A 16,997-nucleotide genomic window follows, 5' to 3' on the forward strand; every position below is an offset into this window, starting at 1 on the left:
GGAGAAAAAAATAGAAAGTAAAGAAAAGGAAGGAAGGAAGGAAGGAAGGAAGGAGGGAGGGAGGGAGGGAAAGAAGGAAGGAAGGAAGGAAGAAAGGGAGGGAGGAAGGATAAAGGAAGGAAGGAAGAAAGGAAGCAAGGAAGCAAGAAAGGAAGGAGGAGCGGAAGAAAGGGAGGAAGGAAGAGAGGAAGGAAGGGAGGAAGAAAGGGAGGAAGGAAGGGAGGAAGAAAGGGAGGAAGAAAGGAAGGAAGGAAGGGAGGAAGGAAGGAAGAAAGGAGGGAAGGAGGGAAGAAAGGAAGGAAGAAAGGAAGAAAGAAAGGGAGAAGAAAAAATAAAGTAGAATAAAATATAGTTATTAAAATAAAAAATAAAAAAATAAAAATAATTATTAAGAAGAAAAATTTCTATTAGAAAAACAAAAAACGGGTCGGTCTAACCATAGGACAAATGGTGGAAACCAAGCTCTACAGACCAAATCTCACACAGCAGCACACACATACACACTCACAAAAAGAAAAAAGGGGAAAATAATAGTATATCTTGCTCCCAAAGTCCACCTCCTCAACTTGGGATATTTCGCTGTCTATTCAGGTTTTCCACAGATGCAGGGCACTTCAAGTTGATTGTGGAGCTTTAATCCGCTGCTTCTGAGGCTGCTGGGAAAAACCTCCCCCTCTCCTCTTTGTTCGCACAGCTCCTGGGGTTCAGCTTTGGACTTGGCCCCGCCTCTGCGTGTAGGTCGTCCGAGGGCGTCTGCCCTTCGCTCAGACAGGACGGGGTTAAAGAAGCAGGTGATTTGGGGGCTCTGGCACAGGCCGGGGGACGAGGGGCACGGACGCGGGACTAGCTTGCGGCGGCAGAGGCCGGCGTGAGGCTGCACCGGCCTGAGGCGCGCCACGCGTTCTCCCGGGGAAGCTGTCCCTGGATCCCGGGGCCCCGGCAGTGGCGGGCTGCACGAGCTCCCGGGAGGGGCGGTGTGGAGAGTGACCTGTGCTTGCACACAGGCCTCTTGGTGGCGGCAGCAGCAACCCTAGCGTCCCACGCCCGTCTCTGCTGTCCTCGCCGACAGCCGCGGCTCGCGCCCGTTTCTGGAGCTCCTTTACGCGGTGCCCTTAATCCCCTCTCCTCGCGCCCCAGGAAGCAAAGAGGCAAGAAAAAGTCTCCTGTCTCTTTGGCAGCTCCGCGCCCGTTTCTGGAGCTCCTTTACGCGATGCGCTTAATCCCCTCTTCCTCTCGCACTAGGAGACAAAGAGGCAAAAAAAAAGTCTCTTGTCTCTTCGGTAGCTCCGCGCCCGTTTCTGGAGCTCCTTTAAGCGGCGCGCTTAAACCCCTCTCCTCGCGCACCAGGAAGCAAAGAGGGAAGAAAAGGTCTCTTGCCTCTTCGGCAGCCCCAGACTTCAACCGGACTCCCTCCCGGCTAGCCGTGGCGCACTAGCCCCCTCAGGCTGTTTTCACTCTGCCAACTCCAGACCTTTCCCTGGGATCCAACTGAAGCCCGAGGCTCAGCTCCCAGCCCCCGCCCGCCCCGGCGGGTGAGCAGACAAGCCTCTCGGGCTGGTGAGTGCTGGTCGGCACCGATCCTCTGTGCGGGAATCTCTCCGCTTTGCCCTCCGCACCCCGCTACTGCGCTCTCCTCCGAGGCTCCGGAGCTTCCCCCTCCGCCACCCACAGTCTCCGCCCGCGAAGGGGCTTCTAGGGTGTGGGAACCTTTCCTCCTTCACGGCTCCCTCCCACTGGTGCAGGTCCCGTCCCTATTCTTTGTCTCTGTTTTTTCTTTTTTCTTTTGCCTACCCAGGTACGTGGGGGGTTTCTTGCCTTTTGTGAGGTCTGAGGTCTTCTGCCAGCGTTCGGTGGGTGTTCTATAGGAGAAGTTCCACGTGTAGCCGTATTTCTGATGTATCTGTGAGGAGGAAGGTGATCTCCGCGTCTTACTCTTCCGCCATCTTGCCTGCTTCACCTCTCCAGTCTTTGTCCTCCAATTTCCAGCTGCTTCCTCAGCTCTGAACTGTAATCTTTGTCTCCTCAGAACAGCCCAACTCCTTTTTTATGTTTCTCCTCCCTGTGCTGCTGGGAGAAAATGGTCTTCAGGCTGACATTCAGGGCTCATCTTGGTGCACTTAGGGATCATATTTATTTATTTATTTATTTTTTTTGGTACGCGGGCCTCTCACTGTTGTGGCCTCTCCCGTTGCGGAGCACAGGCCCCGGACGCGCAGGCTCAGCGGCCATGGCTCACGGGCCTAGCCGCTCCGTGGCGTGTGGGATCTTCCCAGACCGGGGCACAAACCCGTGTCCCCTGCATTGGCAGGCGGACTCTCAACCACTGCACCACCAGGGAAGCCCGGAATCACATTTCTGTGCTGCCTGTTGTCCAGTGTCTGAAAACACCACTTCATATATTTTCTCCAGTTTTATAGTTGTTACTCTGTCATGTGCAGAAGCCTCAGTGTGGTAGAAGAATTGTTTTGAACGTTGTTCCTAAGATTACTGGTTCTCAAACTTAAGCTTGCATCAGATGCATCTGGAGGACTCGTTTACACAGAGACCCTTAGGCCCCATCCTTTAGTGTTTCTGATTCAGTAGGATTGGATTGGGGCCTGACAATTTGCATTGTCCAGGTGATAACTGACGCCGCTGGTCTGGGAACCACACTTTGAGAACCACTTACTTGGAAAGATGGATCTTGAGAAAAAAATGTTGGGATTTTATTTGGCACTTACTCCATACAATTTTACCTTTCTTTTTTGGGGGGATAATAATACTTACATCTCAGTTTATTATAACGCTATACATCTTGCTCTTTGCATTCAAAGTATGAATTAATGAGGAATTTTTTTTTTACACTGAGAAGGACAGATTCTCCATTTAATTGATAGAAACAGAAAATACATGAGAATAAGTAAAGTTATTTAACAATGAAATACTACCATTCTTTTTTTTTTTTTTGCCTTCACAAATAAATTTGATTCTTTCAAGTTATGAAACTTGTAGAACATGGAGTGTGATAAGTTTCAAAAGTAATTGCTTTTTGCTTCAGATATTGGGATTTATTTTCATTATTCTTAGACTTATTTGTATATATGTGAAGTAAGTGTGTGTGTGTGTGTGTGTGTGTGTGTGTGTGTTTTGTAGGTGAGATGTGAAACAGTGATAACCAGTAGGCTTGCTGGACTGGGCTCTACCTTGTCGTGTCCTCAGGTTTCCTGACAACTTACACTTCATCCTTTAATAGCTGTTAAGATAGCTCTCAATCCTTCTACCTTAGCAGCACATATTATCTGCTTTCTTTTCCTCTTTTGGTTCAATGGCCCCATCTCTCATTTGTCAGGATTTTGACATTTATTGCTTCCTTTTACTCTACTCCATATATTTCCTGTCAGTGTAAGGTTTATACTGGTGTCAGATGGTGCCTCTCATTGTTGAGGATGCTGACTTTGTTCTTGCAGTGGCTGCAGAACAGGAAGTGTTCTCTCAACAACATCATAGACTATCTTAGATGGGAAAATGGATTTGTCCTATCCTTTCAAATTCTAATCAATCCAGATTTTTTATTTTTATTTATTTGTTTTTATAAATTTATTTATTTATTTTTGGCTGTGTTGGGTCCTCGTTGCTGCACACGGGCTTTCTCTAGTTGCAGCGAGCAGGGGCTACTCTTCGTTGTGGTGTGCGGGCCTCTCATTGCAGTGGCTTCTCTTGTTGTGGAGTACAGGCTCTAGGCACTTGGGCTTCAGTAGTTGTGGCCCGTTCAACATCATAGACTATCTTAGATGGGAAAATGGATTTGTCCTATCCTTTCAAATTCTAATCAATCCAGATTTTTTATTTTTATTTATTTGTTTTTATAAATTTATTTATTTATTTTTGGCTGTGTTGGGTCCTCGTTGCTGCACACGGGCTTTCTCTAGTTGCAGCGAGCAGGGGCTACTCTTCGTTGTGGTGTGCGGGCCTCTCATTGCAGTGGCTTCTCTTGTTGTGGAGTACAGGCTCTAGGCACTTGGGCTTCAGTAGTTGTGGCCCGTTGGCTCAGTAGTTGTGGTGCATGGGCTTAGTTGCTCCACGGCATGTGGGATCTTCCTGGACCAGGGATCGAACCCATGTCCCCTGCATTGGCAGGTGGATTCTTAACCACTGTGCCACCAGGGAAGTCCCGACAGATTTTTTTAATGTAACAACTTTTTAAATTTTTTGGAAAAATTGGTACAACAGCCTTTGGTGGTTAGATTAGAAAGCTGTTTCATAGCACAGTTTCAGTATTGTTTCAGCTGTAATGTGAGATTACAACAATTTTAATCTCAATTTCAGAGATATGTTCTGTAATATTTTGACACAGGCATAGTGATATACTGATTACTAAGTTCTCATTTGCAACAGGTCCATTTCGATGGCTGGGACCACAAATATGACTACTGGATGGATACAGACAGCCCTGACATTCACCCAATCGGATGGTGTGACGTCACAGGTCATCCCCTGGAAGTGCCACATCGTGAGTATCATGCTCTTTGTGTTGTTGCTTTTTAAATACTTAGCCTGGAGCCTATCTTAATGCTGTTTATTTCATGTCATTATAAGTATTTTAAAGCTCAATATCACATAGGTGAATTGATTAATCAGCACTATAGCTACACTGAAAGCCAGTTATTCACAATTAAGCCTCAAAAGACATGCTCTATATAAATGAAGAGTTATCAACATTAAGGAATTATTTTGATAATGTTATCTGGCAGAATCTTTGTTTTCCATGTTTTAGTTTGGAAAACTGAGCCAGATCTAAATCCATCTAATTTTGGCCTTCACTTTTAGCTGAAGTACTTTTTGTTTTCTTAAACATCGTATCTTAATTAATTTTGTTTTACAGAGTAGGTTTCAAAAAGTTTTAGAAGAACAAAAGTATTTTAAATTTCAGCAATTAGAAAAATTTTAGTTGTAAAAATTGGAAAAAAGACAACCTTCTGTTATATCGGTATCTTCATTATTTCTGTCTTTCTAGGTTTCTGTTATATCGGTATCTTCATTATTTCTGTCTTTCTAGGTACTTAAAGTTAAGGAGGTAATTAACCATTCTAAATTCTAATAAACCTCAAACCAAAATATTTTATTCTTTCGTCTGCAGGATTCCTCTGATCAGATTAGGCTGACATGACTAATAACTAGTTTCAGACATTTTGCGAGCACTCTCCCTCCTTATGTTTGCTTTGTTCCCCCACTGCTTCTGTTGTCCTCCCTTTGGTTTCTTGGGGTGAAGGTAGCCTCCTATGCTGTTAATGAGGATGAACCAGCCCAATGATGCTTGAACCTTAGATCTAAAAGGATTAACTGCGTCTTTGAAAGAGTTCCTTAACTTCTCTTAGAAATAAGGAGAATTACTGACATAATAACCTGACAAACATTTTGACATTGTGCGAGATACTTCAGAAACTACACATGGATGAGGTGCAGGTCCTCATGTAACTTACAGTCCATTAGCAAGTGCAGGGTCAGCATACAGAGAATGTAAAACAGGGAGAACAAGGTCAGTTCCATGGAGGGGGGAAGGGTTAGCGTATTTGCTTTGTGCTTTTTGCTGATCCCACTTTCTGTTCTCCCTGATCTTGCATCCCATCTTGCCAGGGAGGTGTCTCTCGGTTGATGTTAACCACTCCCCCACCCACCAGCACGCACATTCTATCCCTCATCCCAGTAAGCTTCTCAAGTAGGGATTTCAAGGGAGGTGGGCCCGGATCAGCGTTTCAGGTACAGAGACAGCTGTCTTCACTCCGCCTCAACCATCACCTGTTCCTTGGTCAGGCTGCCTACCTGGCTTCTCGACCCAAATGTCTCAGAAGCTTCGCAAAGTCTATGGATCGAACCTCAGCTCCATCCCGAGCCAAAAGCTTGTCTTTCTACCGTAGTTGCTACTTGATTCCAAAGTTGCTGCTTCCCATGCAGTCATTCTAGACTCTGCTCCCTCCCTACCCCTCCCTCACCCCACACATACAGCCAGTCATCAAGTCTTGGTGGTTCTCTTTCTTAATTTCTCAGAACCCATCTCTGACGCCTTCTTCCCCTTCCCAGTACCATTGCATTTGAGTTCTCATCATAGGTACAAATGGTTTGCAGAATATGGTCTGCAATTTGCTAGTTAGTGAGTCACACTGGTCCTCCCAATGTAAAAATTCAGGCTCTAGAGGCAGGATTGCCTAGTGGTTGAGCGTGTGAAATCTGGAGTCAAGAGTGCTGAGATGTGAATCTCAGTATCACTGCTTTGCTTAGCTGTGTGATCTGTGCCTGTTTCCTCATCTAGAAAATGGAGGTGATATTAGTGTGTCAGTCTCATGATCTGTAATGATGAAATGAGATAAATTTGTGCATAACACCTCAAAAACTGCCTGGCCCACAGGATGTGCTCAATTAGTGTTAGCTGCTATCAGAAAATGATGTAACATTCTATAGATTTTCGTTTTTACCTAAAACTATGTGAATTATTAAGGATTACAAAATTCGAAATTGTGCTAAAATGAATAGGTGACTAGAGTTTTCCAAATATTTAAATTTAGTTTTTTTCTTAAGTTAGGCTTTCATGTATTCCTGGCAATATTGTAAGACTCCTGTTTTGAGTATGTGCACTTAAGTAATTGGAATCCCTATTATTTGGGGGAATTGGATGTCTTCAGTTGGTCATGATATTCTATTACTGCTGTGCTTGCTTTTTGGTTATAAATGTGTTGGGATTAATTATTATTAATACAGTTTATTATAGGTTACTTGTTTAACCCTATTTTTTGTAATTATTCATATCTGCATCATTAGTCTTATTAATTTTTAAATACCTAGACTTTAAGACATGTTCATAGTGTGGTTCAATATATATGGCCCCATCGTTAAAGCAAAAATACACACACACACACACACACACACACACACACACACACACACACACACACACAAATCTTATTAATTTTTAAATACCTAGACTTTAAGACATGTTCATAGTGTGGTTCAATATATATGGCCCCATCGTTAAAGCAAAAATACACACACACACACACACACACACACACACACACACACACACACACACACACACACACACACACACACACACACAGCCCTACTCCAGTATTTATTTGCCTACTTATTTATCACAGAATCTTTTTCCACTGGAAAGTAAAGACAAATGGTTTGTCTAGGTCCTCCAGCAAAACAAAATTTGACGGTCTAGCATTGATGTTGCAACAGCTTCCTAACCATCTTGTCTCGTTTCTTTGCTGTAATAGTCTGTGTAAAACCCAAATCTAACCTCTTAGCAGTACCTTTAGACTTGAGACTCCTTCACATGTACCAGGCCTGTCGCAGTCTGTCCTCTGCTCACCTCATGCCTTACCCTTCCACCGTTTCCCACCAAGAACAGAATTACTTCATTTATACTAAACAGAATTACTGATAGTGCCTTGAACATTGGCCTCATAAGATTCTGAAGACAATACGTCAACTATACCCTGCTCTCTTAACTGTGTTTACAGAAAGTCACACCGTGCAGTCGGTGTCAGATGCCTGTGTGCTGAGGAGCTGGCGGGAGCACTTGCTCCGCAGTTAGGACCACATGTAGCCTCTTCACTCCTGTCCCGTCTCTTGAGGGTGTATTTGTACAAACAGCCACCTCAAATCATCTTTTACTGCCCATGCTATTTTAAGTCAAAGCGTTGATCTCCTTGGCTCATACAATTCAAACCAAATTTGTATGTCCAATATCTTTGATAATCAGATCAAAGTAATTATTGGGCTGGTCAAAAAGTTCGTTTGGGTTTTTCGTAACATCTTACTAAAAATCTGAACCCACTTTTCGGCCAACCCAATACATTTTGTAAGTAGATCTGTAAAACCACACAGAGCATTTTATCACACATGAACAGATAAAGTCATCTTACCAACATTAATTTTCAGATATTTTAAGGTATTTTCAGATATTTTAACTTTCAGACATTGTTTGTACTCTGTTGTTCTACTTTTGTGATATTTATGTGATACAACAATTGCCTTCAGTGCTTTATTATATATAATACGATAGCTTTATTGATCAAACATTGCAAAGACTACTAAACGTTTAGGGCTTGGAGAAAGGCTTAATTTTTATTTTAACTTATTTAATTTTGGCTGCAGTGGGTCGTCGCTGCTGCGCGCAGTCTCCCTCCAGTTGCTCACTCCCTGCCACGGTGCGTATGCCTCTCACCGCGGCGGCCTCACCCGTTGCGGAGCATAGGCTTCAGGTACGCAGGCTTCAGTAGTTGTGGCACGCAGGCTCAGTAGTTGTGGCTCGTGGGCTCTAGAGCGCAGGCTCCGTAGTTGTGACACACAGGCTTAGTCGCTCCGCGGCGTGTGGGATCTTCTCGGACCAGGGCTCGAACCCGTGTCCCCTGCATTGGCAGGCGGATTCTCAACCACTGCGCCACCAGGGAAGTCCCTGGAAAAAGGCTTAGCGATCATGCAGTCTACCCTATCATTTTGTGGAGGCAGAACCTGACTTGAACTTTACCTGTTTTATTGATTTACTCTAGTGAATTTTCACAAAAGATAGCACAGGTTGTCTACAAGGGGTGTTGTGTGAAAACAAGAGCAATCAAAGAAAATATGAGGTAGACGGTTTTTAAATCGATTCTTCTCATCTGTTTTTCTTTATGAATATTTTCCTTTGACCCTTTTTCAACAGATTTGTAGCTCAGAATTATGATAAATGCCTTGGAAACAAAGGAGTAAAATATATAAACATATAATAGGTGAGTTTATTCTGTCTTCAGCGACCTCCCAACTTATGTCTGAGGGATGTGCAGTTTAGAAGGGGATGAAATAGAGTAAAATCGCATACCTGCCTATGAATGAGCAACACTGGATGTAGATTGTTAATGTGCTTTTAAAGACAGAGGAGAATGACGTAGGGCTAGTCTGCCGAGGCTTTTAGAATGGTGTTGACCTGGGTTCAGAAGAGCACAGGGGACTTGGGCCAGTGGAGGGAGAGCCGTGGCTCTAAAGATGGAAATGCCACAAGTAACAAGCACAATTAGAATTTGTTGGTTCTCATGCACATTTTATTAGACTTCATTAAAATTTTGTTTTTCTAAATGAGTTTGTATCTATTTCTAATGTCATTCAATCAGCATATTTATACTCACTGCAGAAACCGAGCCAAGATGTAGTACATGCTGTATAGCCCCATACTTCTGTAGAAATGTTTGTGCAGTGTATTTTGGCCAAGACCATGATATTTAATAATTCATAATATTCAATCACAAAGGACAAATGTAAGTTCTTGAAAAGGTAACTGTGAAAAGCCTCTTGAGAGTGAAACTTGAATGTCCCCATTCAGCTGGGAAGAGCGCCAGCTTGTAGGATCAGGTGACGATGACTTCCTCTTAGCCTCTGTTACCAGCCAGGTGCCCACCGGCACTTCACCTTGTGTCCACTGCCGGATTGAGATCTCCTTTTCTTAGGCCATGCGGGCACAATTTTCCTGTTTTATCTGACATATAATCCTGCATGGTGGACTTTTCCTACAAGTAGAATCAAAATTACATACTTAAGATTTAACACTGAGGTGTCAGGATCTTTCTGTTGTGCTTTGCATTCCCTGAATGTCCTTAAAAAGATATAAAAATATCAGAACCAAAAGCCCATGCCCACTTCAGGCAGCTACAGCACTGCCTTTTGGCAGTCTTTTTAGTCATCGCGTTTGGGAACTGTAATCCCAGTTACATTCAATGCTAAATTTGTTTAAATAGAGCTCATTTCTTTTATTATATTATTAATCATTTACCCACAAATCCGCCAGGCAATGGGATGCCTGATGTTTTTTGCTTTGGAAATTTACTGAGCTTGAGAAGCAAGATGAGACCTCAGAGTTAGAAAAACTTGGGTTTAAATTTCCATTCTGCTCTGACTGCCTGTGCCTTTGGGCGAGTTACTTCACCTCTGGGACTCGCAGGCTTGGGAGGTGAAATGCCTTGACCACCATAATGCCCGCCGCTGGTTGTCTGGGCTCAGTGACCCCACAGGAAGGAGCAGGGCCGGCACATTGGCTTCCTAGGCCGCCGTTTCTCTTCATTGATCCAGAAAATTGGGAGTTGACTTTACTTCCTAAAACTTAAACAACCAGTATGGTTCTTTGTTATAACTGCACTGTCCGTAAAGGGGCTGCTGATCTCTGAGCGAATTTGGAATGACATGTAGGACAGTTTGACAAATTTAGAATGACTGACTTAGACTTAAGAAAAGCAGGCCCCGTAAGCCCCGTGAAACTACGAATGAAAGAACTTTGCTGTCCTTTAAAATAAAAATCTGAATATGTTTTGCACCCAGTTCCAATGTGCGTGTGGGTTTTTCACCCACACCAAGCAATTCTCCGACACCAGCCGGGTGTCCCACGGTTCAGCTCAAGTCTAACACTGTTTACTGGAGGTTAGGGCTCAGTCCTACATGACTGCCCCCCCATCCCCATCCCCAGTTCACACACCAGTCACAAGTCCAGGTGGTCACCTGTGCTTCCGGGGGACTGGCTGTAGATCTGGAGGTTCCCACCACCCTCTCCTTAGGTTTGATTTGCTAGAGCGGCTCACAGAACTCAGGAACAGTTTACCCGCTAGGTCACTGGTTCATCATAAAAGGATCTACCTCAGCAACAGCCTGTGGAAGAGATGTGCAGGGTGAGGTCTGGGGGAGGGGTCGGAGCTCCCCTGCCCTCCCCAGGCCCCACTCTCCCGGGTTTCGCCAACCTGGCCATCCTTTGGGGTTTTTGTGGAGGCTTCATTACGGAGGCACGACTGATTAAATCATTGGCCATTGGTGATTGAACTTGACTTCCAGCTCCTCTCCCCTCCCTGGGGTCGGGGCTCGGGGGGTTGGACTGGAAGTCTGGAAGTTCCAAACCTCTGATGATTGGTTCTCCTGGCCACCGGCTCCCATCCTTCCATGCTTTCCGAAAGTCACCTCGTTAACGTTAACAGAAGACACAGGAAATTCCAAGGATTTTAGGAGCTCTGTGCCAGAACAGGGATGAAGACTCAGTATATACTTCTTTTTTTTTTTTTTTTTTTTGCGGTATGCGGGCCTCTCACTGTCGCGGCCTCTCCCGTTGCGGAGCACAGGCTCCGGACACGCAGGCCCAGCGGCCATGGCTCACGGGCCCAGCTGCTCCGCGGCATGTGGGATCCCCCCAGACCGGGGCACGAACCCGCATTCCCTGCATCGGCAGGCGGACCCTCAACCACTGCGCCACCAGGGAAGCCCCTATACTTCTTATTATAACTCACAATAGCAGTCGTAAATGTACACCACTAGAGACATGAAGTTATTCTCACTGTCGTTCGGTAGCTTTCTGGTTGTTGGACGAGACGCATGTCAGCAGCTCTCCTCTGCGCCTTCCCGCATCGGTCGGCACAGCTTACAGCTCCTTCACCCCCAGTGTGGGCCATGGCCCTGTCCTCTGTCCTCCGGTCTGCTCCTGCCTCTCTCCTTAGTCTACAGGGGTGGCTCCTTGGCCCTGGGTGGGCTCTGCGTTCCTTGTGCCAGTGTTTATGCCACAGCATTTGGGCAGAAGGTGAAGTTCTTTGCAGTCAAAGGTCAACTCCTCTCCAAAGTCTTGTCTGATGTCCTCAGGGAGATGAATTGTCTCTTCATCCTCATCATCCCGCAGGATTTTGTCCTCTGTTCTGTTGTGTTAGAGTGACATTTTTCTTGCCGCTCTCCTGCCCTGGAGTTCTCACCTGGGGGCCCTCACTTGGAGACCCCTGGAAGCTCCCGCCAGGGTTTTTGCTCTTGTCCCTGCTTGCTCTCAACTGAAAAAATAACGCACAACATGAGAGTAGTGAGTTAAGTTTTATGTGGGGCCAAATGGGGACTATAGCCCAGAAGACAGCATTTCAGATAGCTCTGAGAAACTGTTCCAAAGATGTAGGGGGAAGGTTGGTATAGACGTGATTTTGGTGAAGGGCGAAGCGTGCAACCAAGCACATATTTTTTGCAGAAGGTTACTGCTAGCAACATGGAGCAGACGCCACCATGAAGGATTTTAGTGCTTTTCTAGACACAAGGAGATACGAGAATTGGGCTCATAAAATCAGCTCCTGAAAATATCTAACTATCTGAAGACCTGTTGTGCCAGTTTTTCCCAAAGCACAGAGTTCACCCTGAACTCGTTTCAGGGGGTGTTGAAGGTCAGCAGCTGCAGCGGCTCATGGTTTAATCCTCGTTGAGGTAGATGGCAGCTGCCAGTTTGTAGCTGGCATCGCCCAGCCCGCCGCCCTGGCCCTGGCACTGCCCGCAGCACACCAGCTGTGTGTCTCCGCTTGAGCCGCTGCTGTTCCTTGGCTTGCAGCTGCATGCCACCGCATGCTACCTCCTGAGACTCGCTCAGGTGTCCCCTCCCAGATAAGCCCCCTGCACCCTTTGGCCCCGGAGCCGCCTCTGTTTCTCGGCACGGTCCCTGGGCACCGACTGGTGTGATGTGCTTCTGTGCCTCTGTGCTCTCTGTCCCGCTTTCTAGAATAGTTCTCCCTGGCAGGCAGGGGCTGCCCGGTGCTGCTGGTCCCCATCGCAGGCTCACCCCCCCACCACGAGCAGGCAGGCTCGGGCTGCAGACACAGGCTGAGGGGGGAACGGTGGCTCCCGGAGACCACGAGGTCTGCGGGGCAGGCTCCTTGTATCACTCACCTCTGCTGCTCCGACTGTTCACAGCTCTTGCAGGTGGTGGATGCGTGTCAGAAAAATGCCTGTGATGGGGCCAGAGTCAGGTGTGCTAATCAGCCACCTGGCCTGGCCCTCTGACCCTAGCTGGCCTCCCCCGGCCAACCCACCCCGTGGACCAGGATGGCTCGGCCCCATCCGCCGTGCACAGTGGGCCGCTGAATGTTTGACCCATCTGTTTGTCATTTTCCTGACTTCCTACACTTTATAAATGTCACTTGTCTACACTTATTTCACCCCCCTGCCCCTTCAGGCCTTGTTTTAAACACTCTTTTAGAAATCAGAGTTAAACAGAAGGAAATACTCAGTTGCATGGAAATGTTTTGTTCATATTTTAAAGTAGTAATAGAAATAATAAAATAGAAATATCCAATATTTATTACTGGACACTGACAGGTCCCAGTGCCTCTAATAAAGTAGATATAGCTGGAGACAAAAGAATCATCATTTAAATTAAATGCAGTTTTGGATGCGCCACGTGGTAACCAATCGACGTTTCTCACCAACGTAAGTATAAAGTGTTTTTTTCTGAAATGACAAAGTACCGATGTGCCATGACAAGAGCCGGTGGGGATGTGGGTGACACAGGGCCACCAGCCCACCAGGGAGAGCATCTCCCGGCAGTTGACCCTCCCAGCAGACTGGACTGGCCTCTGTGCTGGCGCCGTGAATGCCCCATCCCAGCTTGAGAGGAACAAACCGCCCTCTCAGCAAGGGTACAGGACCCCGCAGGTGTAGGAGAGAGGATTTGATTCTTATTCTCGGCAAGTTCCAGCCAACTAGAAAAAACGCTTTATCCTTGGGAGGCACCAACGACATGGAGGTAGAACATAAACCTGCCAGAATCCTCTGAGCTCGTCAATCCCCCAGCCAGCATTCAGGGCCTGGAGACACAGTGGTTTGCCCACCTTGTTAGAGACAAAGGTGGGCCTCTGGCCCTGGTCGGAATGTTCTTCCTGACTTGGCTGAATCCACAGTGTGTACCTTTATAATCAGGCCCCATTACCCCTCTTCAGATGGGAGGGGCGGGTGGCCCAGCCGGTATGAGGTTCCAGCCGTGGAGAGGCCTCTGGCAGTGCTGAGCCTGGGTTTCCGGAAAGGGACAGCAGCCTGTTTTGCAGCATCAGCAGCGTTGCAGGAGGCATGATGGGAAGTGGAGGGCAAAACATAGAAATAGGTGACATTGCATCACAGCCTTATGCCTGGAGAGTCTGCAGTCAGAGTATGTTGCTCGTGAAAATCAGCAGCTCACAGGGTGTGCAGCTGCTTCTAGGGAAAAGGCTGGATGAGCCTCACTGATCCATAAAGAGGAATCCTTCTTGGGCCTGGGGGACCAGTATCTTCATGCCCCAAGATACTGTGGTCTGGCTGTTTTCTCTAGTCCTCAACTCTCTCTTTACGTGGCTTTTGTATCCCGACCCCAGGCCTCTGCTTACCCTCCAGCCCTTTCAGAGACCCCGAGCCTCCTTACTAAGGCACGGATGAACTTCTGGGTCCCTTGCGGTCCCACACAGGCTGTGCTGAAGCAGAAGGACAGCCTTGGGCTCATTAACTTGGCCACTGGCCACTGCTACACCATCACCTTCTGCCATGTGGGATCTTCTCCTAGTGATGCACAGCCACTCCTTAGTATACCAAAGGAGGCAGATAGCTGGCCCTCACCCAGCCTTGTCTGGGGGCTCCCTATTCGTAAATAAATGCCCACTTCAGCACCAGCCTGAGGAGGGGGTGGGATGAGACCAGAGGGGAAATGCAGGAAGAGAGAGAGAACGTGAGGTGAACCTCCTTGTCTTCCTTTCACCTCCCTCTGCTCTACTCACTCCTTTCTTTCCATTTCTTAAATGCAAATTCTTTCCACCCCAGGGCCTTTGCATACGCCATCTTCTCTGTCCAGAACGGTCCATCTGCTCTTCTAAGATATGACTCTTTCCCACCCTTTAGAGTTCATCTCGAATGATCCCATCTGAGCAAGGCCTTCCCTGGCCACGTTACATCATTGTGATTTTCCATCTCACCCCTCCCTTTGCTCCTCTGTGCATATCACAATACGTAATTACTCTAATTGTCTGTTTCCTTGCTTTCTGTCACTAGTCCCCATGAGACTGTCAGCTTCATGAGTGGAGTGTCTGTCAGCATTTCCCCAGTGTCTGGCTTCCAATAAATATTTATCTGTTTATCCAGTTCTCTAAGAGTTGGTTAATCACTTATGCCAAAACAACAAGCATCTCTAGAGACCAGCCTGGACTCTCGCCTGCAACCTTTATGGAGTGAGGTCTTGAGTAGTAGCCATGCAATTAGTCTGTTCAGGCCCTAGTAGGGGACACGTGGGCCAAACATCCCCCACAGCTAACAAAAGAATCTTTCATGAATAGGAAGTCGACAGGCAGAAAAAGGAGATTTCCTAGCTGGCTTCCGTGTCTAAGTAATCTTGTCATCGTTCTTTCTTTAGCTTCTGCTTGATTTATGTTTGGAAGTAATTATGATGCTTGATTACAAAATAAATTAAACAAAACATTATTATGAAGTTAAAGTGTATATTAATAGTAGTACAAACTACTATAAGAATATCTATAACCTTTGTAACTTATATTAAGGACCTTGAGAACCTTGCTAATTTATTTAACTGTTAAACATAAATAAGCATAACAGAACATAACTTGATAGAAGATATAGCTCGTTTTTATTCCATTTAGTTCATTACCTAGCAGATGTATAAATACGACAGAATGAATCCTAAATATCATACCATGTGGGCTGGCACATTGTTTATCCTGTTAAGTGAGATAAATGACTTAAGTCTACATTAAGGAATAAATGATTAATAAAGCCCTCTTTGGGACCTTTGGGATTAGAAACATTTGGGACCCAATTTCGAATTGGGAATTAGAAAAGTTTTATTCTGTCAGAGATGGAAATTCACTTAGATTATAAAATAGGAGTTAATGCAGTTAGAGTCCAGATATGGAATGATAAATATGATGATGGATAGATGTCTTTCCAAGGAAAAATTGAAGATTGTTAACTTAGCCAGGTAACAGCGCATTTCCAATTTCATTCTGTTTTAAGGAGAATTTCATAAGGAATCTTTAGTACTCGTTCTTCCAAAATACAGCAAGCAAGTAATCAGCAGTTTTAAGAGTCCCTAAGTACTCATTGACTTGATAGACAATTACAGCATATTGTGTTAAAAAAAAAAAGTTAGCTATTTTAGAAGTCCCTAATTACAGATTTACATGATAGACTGATCAGGGAAAAATAATACATTTCAAAATGTACTTACAGTCTTAATGATATTACTGTTTTAAATGTTCCTTGTCGAAGTGCTCGTCCTGTATACTCCACCTTCTGGAGGGGCGAGGGCAGGATTCACTCACTCTGTTCTAAAGCTTGGTCTCTGGTGCCCTGTGCAGGTTACCTGCTCCCCATAGCCACACGCTGTTCACAGCTGAGGTGTCCTGTGACCAGGTGGTCTTAGTTGTCCATTACAGATGCTGGTAGATTGTGTCTAAACAAGGTGCATCTCTGGGCAAAGTCACTGGCACTGAAAACAAATGCACACTAACTCCTAAAAGTCATGGAATAACCCAGTGGTTTGACAGTGGGTGAAACCGGTCCTTACCCGGTTCCAGTTTATGAGTCACATCGGGCCACGTTTGTGGACCTCAGCACATGGATGTCCACCTTTCAGGATTTCTCTGACAGAGCTGTCACCCTCTTCAGAAGACCATAATGCCTTCAAGAAAAGGGGACAAGATGCAATTATCATACTCCTATTCCTTTGGCCCCCTACAGGGCCTGATTGATGGGGTCCTTGGGTGATTGACTGCCTGCCTGGAAACACGACTTGAGAGGGAAGGTTTTCCCTTCTTAGGGGGTAGTGTTTCTGTTGTCACTGAATGAAGGTTTACTTGGTATCACCAGTATACTGAGCACTGTGCCAGGACTTGGAAAGTCCTCTGGGACATAGCTGTGCACTGGTGACCAGGATGACGAAGCTTGGAGGGAGAGCTGGCCCTGTTACCCGGCACCTCTGGGAGCCTTGGTGGAGGTCATGCAGGGCACTGCAGCGCTAGCTGGGCACCAGGATGCGGTGTGAGGAGACAGAAATTCCTCCTCCCGAGATGCTTTCTCCTGTCCACACCTACTTCTTCTCTCACACTCAGGGCTTGGAGGTAGGTGAGGGCAACTCCACAGTTGCTTTAAAGACAAGCTTAGTGCTGTTAGCATCTTGGAGATGTTTCGTTCATGTGTCTTTCCTCGTATTAGAAAGATTAAAAAATACT

At 46.0% G+C, this 16,997-nt stretch overlaps 1 protein-coding gene across 1 annotated transcript in view; it reads left to right on the plus strand.

Moving 5' to 3' along the window:
* Positions 1 to 16,997, plus strand: part of L3MBTL4 (L3MBTL histone methyl-lysine binding protein 4) — a 319,099-nt gene that overhangs the window by 136,348 nt on the left and 165,754 nt on the right. Inside the window, exon 12 of the mRNA XM_055080549.1 lies at positions 4,375 to 4,489. Coding sequence (XP_054936524.1) covers positions 4,375 to 4,489 — 115 coding nt within the window. The remainder of the gene's footprint in view (positions 1 to 4,374; positions 4,490 to 16,997) is intronic.

The sequence above is a fragment of the Physeter macrocephalus genome, chromosome 19 (genome assembly GCF_002837175.3).
Source record: "Physeter macrocephalus isolate SW-GA chromosome 19, ASM283717v5, whole genome shotgun sequence".
Lineage (NCBI taxonomy): Eukaryota > Metazoa > Chordata > Mammalia > Artiodactyla > Physeteridae > Physeter > Physeter macrocephalus.